The sequence below is a fragment of the Notothenia rossii genome (assembly GCF_949606895.1).
Source record: "Notothenia rossii genome assembly, chromosome: 11".
In the NCBI taxonomy this organism is placed as follows: Eukaryota; Metazoa; Chordata; class Actinopteri; order Perciformes; family Nototheniidae; genus Notothenia; species Notothenia rossii.
Window position 1 is genome coordinate 49110949 of NC_136910.1, and position 17295 is coordinate 49128243.

The following is a 17295-nucleotide window of genomic DNA, read 5'->3' on the forward strand; positions in this document are numbered from 1 at the left end:
GAAGGGAAGTTTGATTGGATGGCCCAAAAATCCAAGATGTAACTAGATTGGTTTCTCATTCATGCCTCCTTGTACACAATACAAGTACAGTACAGTAACTACATGGTGATAGGAGTCTTACTCACCTATCTATATATACCGACTGGAAAGCTTTCATTCAAAATAAATGTGTCCGAATTTGTACAAGCAAGCAGTTGAATGCAAACAAACGCCTACCTATAATAACAGCTTCCTGTATTACTGATACACATGAGCTCACCCGCCTACACGAGGTCACTCAAGCGTGCTTTTAGTTTGGTACGCAGTGATGTTGGGCTGGAGGTTTGGCTTGAGTTGAGTTTGCAAACAGAAGTGAGCTGCAGATCTGATGGGTCACATTTTGCACATGCCAACACACCCTGCAGAAACATCTCAGAGTGAAGATCATCTTCCATCTAGCCTGCGGCCATACCTGAACGCTTAGAGAACAGACACTGAAATGGACCTGTGCTTCAAATGTTTGATTCAGTGTTTACTGTGCTGGGAAGAACTTTCTACAAATGAAAATGTAAATGTGGTTCTTAGTGGGGACTATATGAATGTTAGGTCCCCAGACAATGCTTATTTATTAGGTCCAAAATGAACATGCCACTAACCTGTTGACTCCTACACTATTGGTGGTGCCAATAAATGCAAATTTAGCACGTAGCTTAAATGTCTTGCATGCCATTGTCATGCGATATGGACAGGTGGAGACTATACTCATCGTGTCCATATTGAGAAGAGACACGAGAGCGCATAACTCTGCATTCATATGCACGTACACAAACATAAAACGTCACAATCTTTTAAAGGGATATTTTTGAAGTGGGGTTCTACAGTATGGCATATATCCTTTGGATTTGGATGTAGAACAATATATTGCTTTGGATGGGGGCAGCACGTGTTTTAGCAAGTAACAGGCAACTAAACATTCTTGCCATTACCTCTTGCTTGCCGGAAACTGAAGCCATTACAAATCTATGCTCTCTTCAAAGCCACCAAATTCCATTGACCAAAACAGTAGTAGTACCTTGCACAATCTCTAGTCAACCGCTGATGTGTTATTTGTGACTTTGATGAATCCAAACCAACCCTTTCAAACTGGGGGATTTTTCAACAACCTTCTACTCAGGGTCAACCACTGACTATGACTAAGTATCTCATACAACTCCAAGAAATCCAAACTATCCCTTTAATGTATTCTTTCGGCTGCCTTGAGTAAACAAACAATGCCCTTGCTATCAGCAAACCAGAGGGTATCCGTTACTAGGAGGGTCATATTTAGACTGATATTGTGTTATATTTATAGGTGTTTCTGCTCAAATGACCTTTGTTGTCTCTGCCCACAATACTGAATGTATCTGTGTTGTCACTCTGCATTGCTTACTATCCAAATCAGCTCAAATGTCAAGACAATCATATAAAAAACAGCAATGCCCAGTAGAGCTGCATTCTAGTTTCAAGTCTTTATGAACCCTAACCCCACTCGCACACAGGCATGTACACAGAGACACACACAAACACGCCAGAATGTTCAGTACGTCCAAGACAGCTGCTGCTAATTTTAGATGGCATGTAGTGCCTGGCGTGCCCCAGACCCCCTGCTACCAGACAAACCACACCCCATCATCCCCCTCCAAATGACTTTGCCTCAAGCACACTCCCAACCCCCATAAAGTGCTGAAGTCCGTAAACCAAACGTCCTCTGGCCACCTATCCACTCCTGCCTCTCCAGCATCCAATCTGCTCAGTTGGTAGGTTGGCAACACCCACTCTGCCAAATATTCCAAACTTAAAGACAGTAATTCAAAACTTGAACTGAAGCAGTGACTCCAGTGACTTATCATAAACCAACAGCTGTGTCATGGTGACCAATAGATACAGTGTTTCCAATTTTATGAAGCAGAACTGGGCAATCTGATAACTATTTTTCTCTCTTCAGTCACCTGGACCAAATCCAGATTGCAAGACAACTAAAAACACAAGTTTGAAAGATGGCAAACATCTGTTAAATAGGCAGAAAATATGTTTTTAAGCCGCACTTCACTGAAACGGGAACAAACAATCTCAAGGCCAACAGTTAGCAGCAGTTTATCCCTTTTCCATTACCTGCTGCTAGAAAGGAAAATTGCTGCCAATAAAACAAATGGCAGGAAGTCAAAGGCTGATCTGTAACGAAAAAATAAATGGGAAACTAAGAACTGCTTCCTTTCTTTAGGACATGTTTGAAGTTTGGTCCATTAGCTAACTATGTGCAGTGGAGAAACCGCTTGAAGTGTGTTACAAATGTGATCCAAGCTTTGGGTTAATAATAGAAACCAAAAGTGACCGTATTTTGGCAACTTATTCAATATTGCCTATTATTTGCAAAGGTTAACTGGCCAAATTGAAACAACACATGCCTTCAGACAATCCAGCCCCCCACTCTATTTACCGCACTTAACGCATGCCACAGTCACAAATCTCAGCATGCCAAGCTCTAGCTATAGCATCCCCCCTCACCTTCACCCTGCCCCACTCACTTCCCCCTTGTTAGCCATCACTAAGTGGATCCAGAACACTGACCAGCTACACTAATTACTTTCAGAGACCCCAAAGAGATCAACCTGTGGTCGAATAGTGAAATAATAACTGTTAAGCTTTGAGTCTTTAGGGTTGGTGAGGTGACACATAAAGCAGCAAGAGAGACAACAGGCACAGAGATTTAGATTTGAACTGGAAGATTTCACATTGAAATATCTTTGTGTTGTTCAAGGTGCCAGCAGCTGTCATTTCCTTACACTATGTCTTTCCCACAAACACACCATGGTCATCTCACTCCTCATGCACCACTTCCTAATTCCCCTTAGACTTAGCCACAGACGATCTGCGGCCTTGAGTGCGTTTGAATGTGTGTGTGTGTGTGTGTGTGTGTGTGTGTGTGTGTGTGTGTGTGTGTGTGTGTGTGTGTGTGTGTGTGTGTGTGTGTGTGTGTGTGTGTTAGTGGGTAGCAAAGAGTCCAAAGAGCTGAGGTCATCTGTGTAAACATATCACAGACACTACAGAGAAGTCAGTGAATGAGTCCACACACACACACACACACACACACACACACACACACACACACACACACACACACACACACACACACACACACACACACACACACACACACACACACACACACACACACACACACACACACACACACACACATACATTCTGCCATGCCGTTGGCGGTTGGCAGGCCGCATGGGCAACAGCTAATTAGAAAGCTGAAGCGCTCGCCGTTCATTGGCTGAGCTCAAAACCACACGCTGGGTTTTGGTTAACATACACAGATTTATAAAAAAGACATAAACATTATGCACGGACGTCTTTTCGGGGAAACCCTGACAAGGCTGCATTTCATCCGATGGCTGTAATTACATGTTAATAATACACCAATTACAGGTTTGGATTTGACAACATGACATCACAACTGTTCCCTAATCTGACCAATTAGTAACCATGGGAACCTGCACCACTGGCAGCTGACAGGCTGGTAATCGTTATCAGACTGTGGGAATCTTCTTCAGTTTGTATGTGTGGTGGACAAATGAGCAAATGTAGTTCCTAATATGTAGAAATAAACCAATCATTCAAACTTTGTTGGATGACACTTACTCTCACAAACTCAAAAGAGAACCATCAAAGTTATTGAATTGAGTGGAGTCAAGATAAACTGGGAAATTATTCAGAAGTACTGTAAATGGTGCCGCAGAGAAAAGATGGCACTCAGGATTAATTTCTCTCTTGCAACTTCAATTATTAATAAGGAAGGAAAAGTACAGAAAAAAAGCAGTTATAGGAAAGAAATCCCTTTGAATGTTTTATATGAAACGCCTCTTTGTTTAATTAAAGGATCCAAAAATAACTCAAAATAATAGTGAATGGTTTAAATCTCCCACAACAGCCTCACAGTTACTCCTAATTGAGCAGAAAGGTATCTCCATCATAAAAAAAGGTGGTGATTCACGGCCATTAGTGCTATGCTTTATTCATGAGCCACACAGCACGTTGACCTCTCTCTGCAGCAAATGAGCATTATAATGACAGCTGTCGGCTACCTAGTCATTTTTCTGGTCAGGTTCATTAGATAAGAACTCAAACTAGCGTAGTACAGACGACGCGTTAATTAAATCAGTGTGAGCTGTGTGTTCACAGCGCTCAGATACAGAGAACCGCTCCTACACTTGGCTCAGATTTTAGCGGAAGATTCCAATTTGGCTCGAGCATCGCCAAAGTATTGATGAGGTCTCAATAATTAATGAAATCATTAGCATGTCAGCTGCAGACCCGAGACAGTGTGAATGCACTATACAGTATGTACCTCTGTACACACCTCTCCATAGGGGTTTAGTTATACTTATTCAGAAAATCAAGGCAGACAGTAAAAATAGTATAACAATTATTTGGAATGTTTTTGGAAATCCTACGATGAAAAAAATTAATTGTAAACTATGAAACTCATACTCAAGTTGTTTTGATGGTCGATAGATGAAATAAAGAGAACAAATTGTTAAAATTATTTCATTCAAGTTTCTTAAATTCTTGATCATTTGTGGTTTATTATCAAATAACTTTTTTCAGCTCTAAAATATTGCTTGTCTTCACCCTTGTTGAATGCAATGACATTTAATTGTTGCACTTATGTCCGGGGACACTTCAAACTCTTCTAATCTACTGTTTTTATTGTGCTGGAACTCTTTCCCTTCATCCACGGTCATAAGAGGTTCCATCCAATCCTTCCCCTTCCTTTTGAGAAGCTCTGTCCAGCTCCTGTATTTACACTGGGCATGGCTTACAGAGTGCCTCAGAGACTTGTTAGTACTAATAGTGTAATAGTAACCGTTCTCTATTGGAGTGCCTGGTAGGGCTTGAAAGCTATTAGTGCCCCTTATTGTCTTTGATACAGTGTACACACGCAGAGCCGAGACAAGGCAGATGCTCGTTCAGAGGAAACAAAACGAGCTCAAACGAGATAATCATATTCACACGTGACTTTACTTTAAACAAAAGCAATTCCAGTAGTCTGATAGTATTTCAGGAAAGATTACATAGAGAATTATTTGTAGCGTTACGACCGCTGTCCTCAGAATATTCTGTAACGTTTGTTGTGTTTCCTGGCGTAGTGCAGCAAACCTAAACCGTGCACGATCACGTCTTAGATGATGATTTGAGTCGTGTTTTGCCAAATGATGCAAGAAGCAGAAACGCTTGATCCTCTCCGCTGAAGAACTTTCCACTCTCTTTAAGAGGCTGACTGCTTTAAGTACATGCAGCCTGGTATGGCTGCCGTGTTTCAACGTGGCCAAAATAGTTTCTCCATCTGCTGCCGCTTGTGTGTATGAGTGTGTGTGTGTGTGTGTGTGTGTGTGTGTGTGTGTGTGTGTGTGTGTGTGTGTGTGTGTGTGTGTGTGTGTGTGTGTGTGAGTGTGTGTGTGTGTGTGTGTGTGTGTGTGTGTGTGTGTGTGTGTGTGTGTGTGTGTGTGTGTGTGTGTGTGTGTGTGTGTGTGTGTGTGTGTGTGTGTGTGTGTGTGTGTGTGTGTGTGTGTGTGTGTGTGTGTGTGTGTGTGTGTTTTTCCTGTGCATCTTGAGTGTGTGTGGTATGCTGTGGTTGCTCACTGGCGCCAAATGTAGTCCCAGGCAGTGCCTCCCGGTGTAACTGTTGCTCCGTAAGTCCTATCAGTACCAAACCAAACACTTCAACAGATGATACAGAACACCGATTCTGGAGCACCTTAGATCTTTCTATCTTCGCAAGAACATACACCAAAAAAAAACAACACAACAACTTTCCTCTAAGTTGGTTTCAGCCCCAAAAAAAGACATGGAAGAAGTTGAGAGACGCCACAACAGACAAACTGCAGCAGCAGTGCAGGGCCCGAAGTAAAGGAGCAAAGCACTTTACAATATGCGCAGCAAAAAATGTGTTGCGTGAGGGAAATGGATGTCGAGGGCTATGATGTCATGGACTCCCAACACACCAAGCTGACTCACTTTTATTCAACTACTAACAACTCTGCAATGAGGAAATTGTCATAGAAAAAGAAACAAAAACTAATGTACAAAGTTTGTTACCTTGGTTGGCATTTAGCCTACGACCACAGATGCTAAGGCTAATTAAAGCTAGTTAACTTAGTCAATTTGAAATGCAGAGAAACACACTGTATGCCAGGGTTATTATATTAAACTATGAAAAAAGTGAGAAAAAGCAGTGAAACAATAGTTACTAAACAAATAAAATGTTAAAACTGAACAAAATCAATATTGGCTGGTTGAAAAAAGTAATACAAAAAGAAATGGACTATTTTATTTCTGTTTTTGTTTTTTAGCTATAGCAAATCGTTACCAAAGAAAAAAGGGAGACAATACTTTTGAGACTATATATCCAGCTCACACAAACAAAAACTACAACTGAATATTTAAAAAAAAAAAACAGCTAAATAAAACAAGCAAACACGTTCTGAAAACTAAACCAAAATGAAATTCAATATCATATTGCAGCTTATTGTATGTTATATTGGCGGTGGAGATAGTAATCATTAAGCTTTTGTTTATGTTCATATATTTAGAGCTCAACATGTTATACTTAGCTGGCTTCAGAACCACTAATAAACACTACGTAAGACCACCACCTCAGCCAGGGGGTCACCCTAATGTGTGGCATTCACTCTTCACGTCATAGGAATTCAATCAATAAAACTTGAACTCTGATATGTGGCAAAGACCCAACAAGCATTTTCCCGCCCTCGACATGTGTTTGAATTGACAAGAATGATATAGAGCATTAGAAAGAATCAAAGAGGGGGGGGGGAATTACGAAAGAGGTAGAGAGACTGAAAGTTAGGCGAGATATTGTGCTGCGACTGACAGGAAGAGATGAAGCCAAGGTGAGACAGGGTGGACAGGCAGACAGCAAAACAAACAGAACAGAAGGTCAGAGCAACATGAAGGAGAAAAACTATTTAAAACTTGTTAGACTTACCGCCAAGGCCTGCAGCCTCTCTTTGTGGAGCTGAGCCTCCTCACACGACATCCTGAGAGGGAAGCAAGGGGAGAGGGGGAGAAAGAGACGTGAGATCTGGGAGCTTTAGACTGAGTACCTCAGCGAGAGGTAGAGAGGGGAGGGAAGGAGTGGAGGAGGAGTATCCAGACAGGGTCCTTCCTCAGCAGTAATCCAAGCGGAGAGAGGAGACAGTGGGAGAAGCAGAGATCTCTGGTTCACTGTCCATGTGCCTCGCATTCCCCCTCTGACTGTATCACCCACTCTTTCTCTTGCGCGGCCTGTCTCTCCTCCCATTTGTCCCCTCCCTCTCTCCCTCTCTTTTTTAGGCATGGGCCATGTGTGATTAAACAGCTGGGAGGAGCAGCTGAGAAGAGGGAAGGGGAGGAATGGAGAAGGGGTGGCATGAAGGTGAGAGAGAACGAGTGAGGAAGAGCATTGTAAGGAACAGACTAGCAGAGGAGTCATTTGTCACGTTTAAAGGGGCTCCATTCTGATCCTTTGCAGGTTCAATGTGAAGTCTCTACTGTGACGTGTTTGCGTGCTTAACATTTAAATAAACTCTCTCTGGAGGGAACTTTGGGATTTTAGCCTTTGCAGACCATTTACATGCACACAAACTTACACAAACACACTACAGGAAAGTGAGATAGTCTCAAACACAGATCTATATGTATGCAATTTAGAGGGGATTTTTCTTTTTAGAGAGAATTTTTTTTTCATTGGTCACTCTTTTATCAAATGAAATTGGTTTTAGTGGTATCTGCAAATGTTTCCAAAAGATGTTTAAGAAAGTAATACACACTAAACATTTATTTAACATTGGCACTTCCTTTGGCTCACAACTGGAAATCTAATCACCAAATGTACTAGTCTAATGTCAGATCACAGCATGCGTTTTTGCACAAATAGCATTCCTACACCACCAATTGCCTTCGACACAATACGAACAAATTTAAATGACAACTCCACACCTGGACAGAAACCTTGTTGTCACGTTTCAAGACAAAAATCCCTGGATGCCACTTCATAAAAATGCAACTTCCCCCAGGGATCATAGCTTCGCTACAACATATGCTCTCCACTGTATGCCTGAAGGGAAGGGGTCACTCAGTGCCAACGCTGCATATAGCATGTTACCATCATTTAAAAAGGTGTTATTATATAAATACAATTATCTTCAATGACAACGCCTACACACAAACAATCCTCCTGCTGACTCTTCACTTTCTATTTCTGGTCATACGTTTATTCCAGTCCCTTTCAATGCGACATTGATAGAAGCCTATAGTTTGAAAAACAGAGAAAGGAGTAGGATAGAGAGAAACGCAGATAACCGTGTCACGAGGAATTGATGCACGTGAACATCTATGGGACATACGAACTGCAAAAACACCTCTTTAAAAAAGCAAGACACACACACACACACACACACACACACACACACACACACACACACACACACACACACACACACACACACACACACACACACACACACACACACACACACACACACACACACACACACACACACACACACACACACACACACACACACACACACACACACACACACACACACACACACACCCGCAGTGTGTGTAAATGGGTCACTGTTAACTGTGTCCCAATTTTCTTTCTCACTTTTTAACATTCTAGGTTCATCTGGGTTTCATCCATTCCTCTTCTCCCACAACTTATTTACTTTATTTAGCTTTTCTCCTCTTTTTCATTCTCTATATTCTCCCTTTCTCCTTCTTTACACCCTTAACTCTTTTCCTTTTCCCCTTTCATTCACTGCATTGATGCCCTCTTTTTTACACTCACCTCAACTTTCCCATATCCAACCGTTCCTCCTTGAATCCTTTCCTCCATATATCACCATGCCTCCCATGGTGCATCTCTGCCCTCCATTTCCCCTTCCTAGTCTTCCTCTTCCTCAGTTTCCCATACCTGTCCCGCTTTCCCTCTATCCATATCCTCCTCTTCCTCAATCCCTCTCCTCTTCCTCTTTTTCTTTTCTCCTTCCACAAGCACGCATCCTTATAAGGAAAAAAAGCAGCAGCAGCAGTAGTCCTGGCCGACTCTTCAGGGAATACAGAAGCATGCAACACACACACACACACACACACACACACACACACACACACACACACACACACACACACACACACACACACACACACACACACACACACACACACACACACACACACACACACACACACACACACACACACACACACACACACACACACACACACACACACAGCATTACTCCAATAAATACAATAAATAATTGCAGCTGCAGAGTATCTGTCCGTAAAGACACGCAGATGTGAATAAATCAAAATAAGTTGTGTTTATGTCTCAGCTATAGCTTCCATCTGTTATGTTCTATCTAAAATAATGCTCAGAAAAAAGACAGTGTTCACGAGTGGTGTCATTTTATTCTCTAAAAGCTTGCCTTTCTGTGTGGGACAGTAAAAAAATTACTTTCCTTACCCAGAATTTTTTATTTAGGTGTTTTTGTTTGGTTTTACAGAAGTTTTTACATAGCCTACTGTATGTTGGAGTTTGAAAAAGTTCATTCAATTAAAGAGTAAAAATGATATTGCTTTCAGGGGTTTTTCTAGAAAAATATAGTATGAGGGCACTGATCTTGTTTATAAGTATAAATGATTGCGAGAACATGGCGTCCGTATACAAAGTGTCACCGCGGACGTAAACACCAACCAGACTTCGGAGCTATGTAAAAAGAAAGCTGTCTATCCCGTCTGACGGTCTATTCGACACGATTTTCATATTTATGGAGTCATTATACCGTTTTTGACGAACAAATATGTTTTTCTGGCTTAATTTAGAAGTTACTTAGAACCTGTCAGATCTGATTAGCCATTTATGTCAGGTTAAAGCTTTCTGTTCATGTTTTGAGACTTTTTAATATAGTACAGAGTTGTTCATAACGTACAACATTGGTTGAGACCAAAACAGCTTTTTGTCTGCGTAAATTGGCAAATGTTTATTCATCCTTTCAACTTTACATATTGATATTATGTCAATGTTGTGTATATAGCTGCACTGCCCTGAAACAACCAATAGGAATTTGATTAGATAGTTTTGCTAAATGTATGAGGTGCTATAGTTGTTGCAGTGCTAATGTGTTCCCATCATCTTTAATTTATTAATCTTTAAGGTCAAATGTATCATCCACTGTTTTACCCTTTGTCACATAATGCCGAAAGCATAAGCTTGAAATACTATAGGCTCACTGAGGCTCACCGTCAAGATAGGACAAATAAAAACTGGACTCCATCACCCCGGGACCCGCCCTTATTAAAACACCCTGCTCCAGCTGTAATGTGTGGACTACATGTTAATATAGAGCATGACCTGTTTGAGTTCTCAGTAACATATGCTGTAGTTTAGGTTATGGAGGCAGGCTCAGCGCTACAGCTTTCTGACTGCAGCCGCTCCGAGACTTCTGGCCCGTCTCTGTTTGATCTGGACTCACACCAATCACATCATGGAGTTGGCTGCATGCACACACACTGTCATTGCTAAGAATACTTCCTCACTTTAACATTTCTCCACTTCATTAAAAGTGTTTCTATTCCATTCCCATGACTTTTTAACTCTATCTCTGCCACCTCCCCCCCCCCCCCTTCAACCCCTTAACCCTGGCGTCAGTTATGTTGGTCTGTCGTCGATGGACACAACAGCATCATTGTTCCTCTGCATCACCACGACGACGCGATGACCTCACTGCACAGCCAGCCCGGCCCGCCTCCCCCCCCGATCCCAGCCCAGAGGTAATGGCCTCCAGATGTGGAACCAGAGGCACACACACACACACACACACACACACACACACACACACACACACACACACACACACACACACACACACACACACACACACACACACACACACACACACACACACACACACACACACACACACACACACACACACACACACTAAGAGTTAGTTTGAAGTAATGAGCAAATATGGACAAAGAAAGTAAGTCTGAATAAACTGTACATGTGAATTTGAGCATTGGTGTGTGTGTGTGTGTGTGTGTGTGTGTGTGTGTGTGTGTGTGTGTGTGTGTGTGTGTGTGTGTGTGTGTGTGTGTGTGTGTGTGTGTGTGTGTGTGTGTGTGTGTGTGTGTGTGTGTGTGTGTGTGTGTGTGTTATGTTAACGCGGCCATTTATTTTGCCTGCTTTTTCCGGGCTTAGCTCTCCCATATTGTAATTCTCCCCAAAATAGCTGAAACACACAGATCTGGTACAGACCGGCCTCTGTTGCAAATACATATTGTGTGTGTGTGTGTGTGAGAGAGAGAGAGAGAGAGAGAGAGAGAGAGAGAGAGAGAGAGAGAGAGAGAGAGAGAGAGAGAGAGAGAGAGACCCAAAAAGTCATATTCCTGGCTGTGTGGAGTGCCAGACCCTGATCTCATTCATATTTTATAGATCACTGAGGGAGTTCAAGCTGTGTTTGGGTGTGTGTCTGTCTGCCTGTCTGCACATACAATTTAGCAAAAAAATATTACAATTCAGAATTTGCCATGACGTCTTTATTACTGCTGAGTACGTTTATTTTTCCGCTTCGTAATTGGCCTTACATTTTACAAAAGCGATTGCCGATGGGAACATGGCTGAACTTCTAAAAGTCAACACTGTCTTTCAGCAAATAATCAGATAAAACTCAACATGTTTTTCTGAGCTGATACAACACAGGAATCCAGTCTCCTGCAGCCACGCAAAGCCAAGCGTATTTGACTCCTTAGTCTACAGGAAGTGAGTCAAAAAGTCAATATTTAAAAAAAAAGTGAATTATCCATACTTTGCCAGTAAAAAACCTAAACTATCTGAAGTCGGAAACATGACTAGAAGCAAGCAGAATCTCCATTCATAATAATTGATAATACAATCACTCATTTACACAGTCCCTCACAGTATGAAAGGGTAATATAGATAGCATATTAATTAGCCAGTCAGATCAGCCCATTCTTTTTATTTATCTCAATCACTCAAAGGCTTAAAAATCTTTCTTTTTAAAAAAGCTTTTGATTAAACTTTTGTTTATTTTGTTTGTTTTTATTATGCCTCCTGTAGCACCTTGGGATTGCTGTGAGCAATGAAAGGTGCTTTATAAATCAAATGTATTATTATTATTATTATTCTTAATTATTCACTGAGGGATAATTTCATAATAATAGTGATAATATACGTTCATGTCTACACTGTGCATACAAATAAGACTTTTTAGAAATTATGTCAAGCTTTTTTAAAATCGATTTCTTCCTGAGATGCATTTTTATATAAGAATCAGATGACGTAGTCCCCAGACACTCAGATTATCACCACCGCAGCATGTTCCCTCTCTGAATACCATTATTTTCTCCTCTTATACAGTGTTAAAAATTCATGTTCTGGTATTTTCCTTCTTATGGAGTGGAGATCCAAAAATCATACACTGTATATTATGTAAAAACGTCATTAGTTATTTCAGTAAAAGCCTCAAAAACCACTTTATTTTGCATGGATGTTGCCAGATACCTTTACTGTGCTTTAAATATAGGGCTACACATAACAATAATTTAATAACAAATCAATGTTTTTATTTTCCATTAAAACTATTAAGCCTATTTAATGTCCAAAAAAATGATTGAATATATTTATTGTGATTATTACTTTGTTTCTTAAAAAATGTTAGGCTGATAAATGACTTATCAATAAAACTACACCAAAAAAAACACCAAATGATAACTGAAAACTTAGAAATTTGGTGGCAAGTTCAAAGCACCACCCTGTGAAACTGCAAATGCTCAATCCATGCCATCACTAGAGAGTGTTTTTCCCGTAAGACTTCCCTGAGTTTGCAATAAATAGCAGCAGAGAATGGGCCATCTGCCATTGTGGTGTCTGCGCTCTGCATGACCACAACTACAACCTCCTCTTTCCGCTGATTCAGTCCATCTCAGAGAGGGCCCGGTGTAAAGGCTGATTGAAAATAAGCCCAGAGGACAACAAGACACAGTTAGGGGAGAATGGATGAGATAGACTGACTGAATCACCATGACAGCACTGTCTCATTCTCCCAATTTTAACATTAACTATTGATGGTCCAGCTAAGCATGTCTGCTCCATGCTGCACTGCACAGCATCGTGGGTGCGGCTCTGAAAGAGGATGCAAGTTTCCCTCTGAGCTGTCACTCAAACTGCCTGCTCGACAGCTGATCAGGACACTAAGCTGGTGGGTGAGCCGCTAAATAACAAGGCAGTTATCACTCAAACCAGAAAGCTTCTCAGCATCCTCTAATCTGCAACATCTATGGGGTTTGAGGCTTTCTTATAGCCGTATATGCACAGTCTCTATGATTGTTACCCTGTATAAGGATAGAAACTGCACAAGCTGTATTATTCATGATATACAGTACATATGCATGCACCATATGGTGGGGTTTTTCTCAGGAAGTCTTTCCTTGTACAATGTGAGGGTCTAACGACAGAGGGTATCGTATTGTCATACTGATATTCTGTACAAACTGTTAAGTCCACTGAGACAAATGTAACATTTGTGATATTGGGCAATATAAATAAACATTGATTGACCATATGTGCAAAAATAAGAGTTGCACAGGACCCAAAAAGAGACAGTTAAGTAGTGAAGCTAGCTTATTGCAGTTTAACAGCACAAACCTTACCTGTACTACAACTGTATAACACTTGTCCCTCTGGAAAATAAACCTACACCAGCAACTCCACAACCTCAAGTTGTTGTATAGGAGCTATATGAATTTCTACACTCACAGAACATAACACCCACAAAGCTGTATGTGTTTGGAACAACTTACTCCCACTCTGCTGCTCTGTATCCATATTCTGTATCACAGTCACTACTCATCTCCAAACCAAGTGATATAGCAGCTAATTAAAACAGGTGCAGTTTAAAAAACAATAAGAATACCTTTTCTCTTTCATCTCATGGAGACAAATTAAGCTGTTTCCCAACGCTTTGTACCATTTTGTATGGCATAAAGTATTAGTGCTATACTTTGGACTTGAGTTAGGTTCGAATATATTAGTAAGTATTTGAAGCTTTCTTACCAGTTAAAGTTTTAAATACAGTTGAATTCAGAGTTTTAAAATCGAGAAGTCTCACCTTTGTGCAGCATTTCTTCACAGGGAGTTTCAGCCATGTTGTTTGAGCAACAGCTTCCATCAACCATTTTTGATAGTGAGACCTGTCTGGTCTTCATTGCATGTATTGGTCAATTGACAAATTACTTCCAGTCCAATTATTTGTTAAAAACCTTTATCAACCACGCGTTTCCACTCCATACGTGTATTTCCTCAGTGCTAACACGAAGCAGCAGAACACTCTAAATTAAACCAAACTTAAGTGTTTTATGACTAGCTATCTCCAGCAGCAACACAGTACATGTGCAGGTCTACTAGCTAGCTTAGCAAAGTTTTGGCTAAAAACAACCCATAATGCAACTCTCTCTTAAAGGTAAAAGCTCATTATAAAACACCTAGTTAGCTAGCTTTCAGGTTTAAAAAACAACAACATCGTTTTAGAATATATATATATAAAAGACAAACTCATTAACATAAATATGTTTAGTGTTAGGGACAATATTGGTGTAACATGTAATTGCAGTACACCATTACTCTTGGGGTACACTGAAGGTCACAAACTGATGCAACATACCATTTTGTTATATTATATTTTTTTCTTCTCTGCCTTTTGATTAAATAAAGATGTGAAAACTCTTGTGTCTGGAAATGCAGCTGAAGGTTCAGCAAATCTGCTGATATAGTACTTGTGGGACACACCATCAAAAACTTGACAGTCAGCCTCTGAACAGCAACATTTTTCAATCCAAAATTCAACCTACATGATCCTTGAGACATTGTCTTTGCTTGATACTGTATATGTCTTTCTGTGTTTTTGAATATGAATCATGAATCTTAAATCAAGTTTTAAGTCTTTTTTTAGTTTGCTTTTCTTGCTGAAAGGATAAAAGGTGCAGTTACTTTCACTACCTTTTTGTCTTAATGTGGGCATTTTCTTCTTCTTATAGGTTTAATTTCTGGACACACACATGCCTAGAAAAACGGATACAGACACAGTAAGAAATGCTCTGCAGCATGGCGGACAGTGCTAACACGCAGAAGCCGGCCCAATCCTGCAGCTTCCACATTGACTATGTTAACACATGCCCCACTGCACACACACACACACACACACGAACACACACACACACACACACACACACACACACACACACACACACACACACACACACACACACACACACACACACACACACACACACACACACACACACACACACACACACACACACACACACACACACACACACACACACACACACACACACACACACACACACACACATTCTGTATCTATACCATGGTGTTCAGAACAGGGACAGTGGGATTTTGAGGGAAATGAAGTAGAAGGAGTCCAGGACTGTATTGTAAAAAAAAAGTATTAGTAAAAGATAAGACAATGAAAGACAGAGGAAAAACGAGAAAGAGAATAAACCCATGAATGGCAGATGTGTGGTGAGGTGAGAGGTTTGAAGAGGGAGTGTGAGAGTGTGTGAAGCAAGAAGAGAGGATATGAGAGGGAGGAGTGTACACGGTGTACAGCGGGTCTCCTTGCCAGTCATGACTGAGCAGCAGCCTCACCATGACCGAGCTCCCGTTCCCATGACAACCCAGCCTGTCAGATGGAGAGGAGAAGAGGACGGAGGGATGCAGAGATGGAGGCAAAGAAAAGATAGGAAGAACAAGAGGAAGAACATGTACTCACGGCGCTGTTGCTGTGCCGTTCCTCTGCAGAGGTGTGTCTGACATGGCTGCAGCACCCTCTGCTCTCCTTCCCTCCTTCTTCCTCGTCCTCCTCGCCTTCTCCTGTCCTCTTTTTTTTGACAGTTGTGTCCACCTCTTTGCTATCTCTTCCACTTCTCCTCCTCCTCCCTCCCCTCGGCCTTATCTTCTCCTCCTCCTTCTTTCCTCCTGCCTTTTCGGTGTGTTTGTCACGTCGCTGTGAGGGAGCAGCTGCTTCTGCTGCTCCTGCATCGCCCTGCTCTGCAAGCAGGAGGGGATGGGTGTGAGCACATTGGTGAGAGAGAGAGAGAGAGAGAGAGAGAGAGAGAGAAAGAGAGAAAAAGAGGAGAGAGAGAGAGAGAGAGAGAGAGAGAGAGAGAGAGAGAAGGAGTGGTTCAGTGTATGTGTGTGTTTAAACGTGCAGGTGATGATGCCCCTGGGAAAGGGATAGATTTGTAGGTGAGGAGATGTGACTCAGAGTGAGTGTGATTGAGATGAGGGAGAAGGAGAGAGCTAAGGATGGAAGAGAGAAGGAGAGCCTTATGGGAGTTACAGTATAAAGAAAGGAGTGGCCAACCTCATCCCTGCTGCTGCCATGAGAACCTTTCCCCTTTGAGACGGCTGAGGGATTCATTTAAAGAGCTAGATACTAAAGAAATCCTCCATTGTAAGGCTTGTGTCCTGCAACCTTAAAGGGTTCACAGAAAATGGAGGTAAGCACATGTGGCGACATGGCGAGGGCAGGGGAGGGCGACCCCCCTTGGATGGCCCTGTGACGATAAAACATGAAAAGGTGCCCTGTAGGTTGCCCCTCCTTAAGAAAATGTGATTAATTGCCCAGTAATGTGCCCTTAGGAAACATGGAGAAGTGCCCTCTAGGGTAAATGAGAAAACATGATAATGTTAAAGCTCCTGGTGCTTACTCAGGAGAGAAAACGTAATAAAGTGACCATCCATTGGAGAAAAGATAAGTTAGTGCGCTCTTGTTGTTCTTCTAGTGGAGAAAACGTGATCAAGTGCCTTCTAAGATGCACCTTCAGTAGACAAAATAAATCAAATGCCCTTAAGAGTGCCCTCCCAGTGGAGAGAATCAAATAAGGTGCCCTCTTGGTGCCCTCCTAGTGGAGAAGACGGTGCCCTCTGGGGATGTGTTTTAGTGCGCCCTACGGTTAAAAAAAACATGATATGGTACCCCCCAGATTACCCTTGCAGTGGAAAAATGTTAAGCAACGCACCAATGGATATCCTTAGAAATCAAACAAACATAAAAAAGTATATACGGACGGATGCCCTGCATATAACATTTTCTGTGCACTGTTGCTTTTCTATGTTATTTATCCCTGCCACTCAGAGAGCCTAAGTCCATCACTCTG

General features: G+C 41.6%; 1 protein-coding gene across 3 annotated transcripts in view; it reads right to left on the minus strand.

Annotated features, from left to right (window-relative positions):
• The window catches only part of palm2akap2 (PALM2 and AKAP2 fusion), an 81227-nt gene extending 65077 nt beyond the window's left edge, over nucleotides 1-16150 (minus strand). Inside the window, exons 1-2 of one of the 3 annotated variants that reach the window (XM_079660768.1) lie at nucleotides 15906-16150; nucleotides 7031-7082 (exon numbers count right to left, since the gene is read on the minus strand). In XM_079660768.1, the coding sequence (XP_079516894.1) occupies nucleotides 7031-7082; nucleotides 15906-15949 (96 nt within the window). In that variant the 5' untranslated portion in view covers nucleotides 15950-16150. Of the gene's footprint in view, nucleotides 1-7030; nucleotides 7083-14222; nucleotides 14506-15905 lie in introns of those variants that run through there. The other 2 variants (XM_079660769.1, XM_079660770.1) reach the window with 2 other exon arrangements.
• Nucleotides 16151-17295: the final 1145 nt, after the last annotated feature.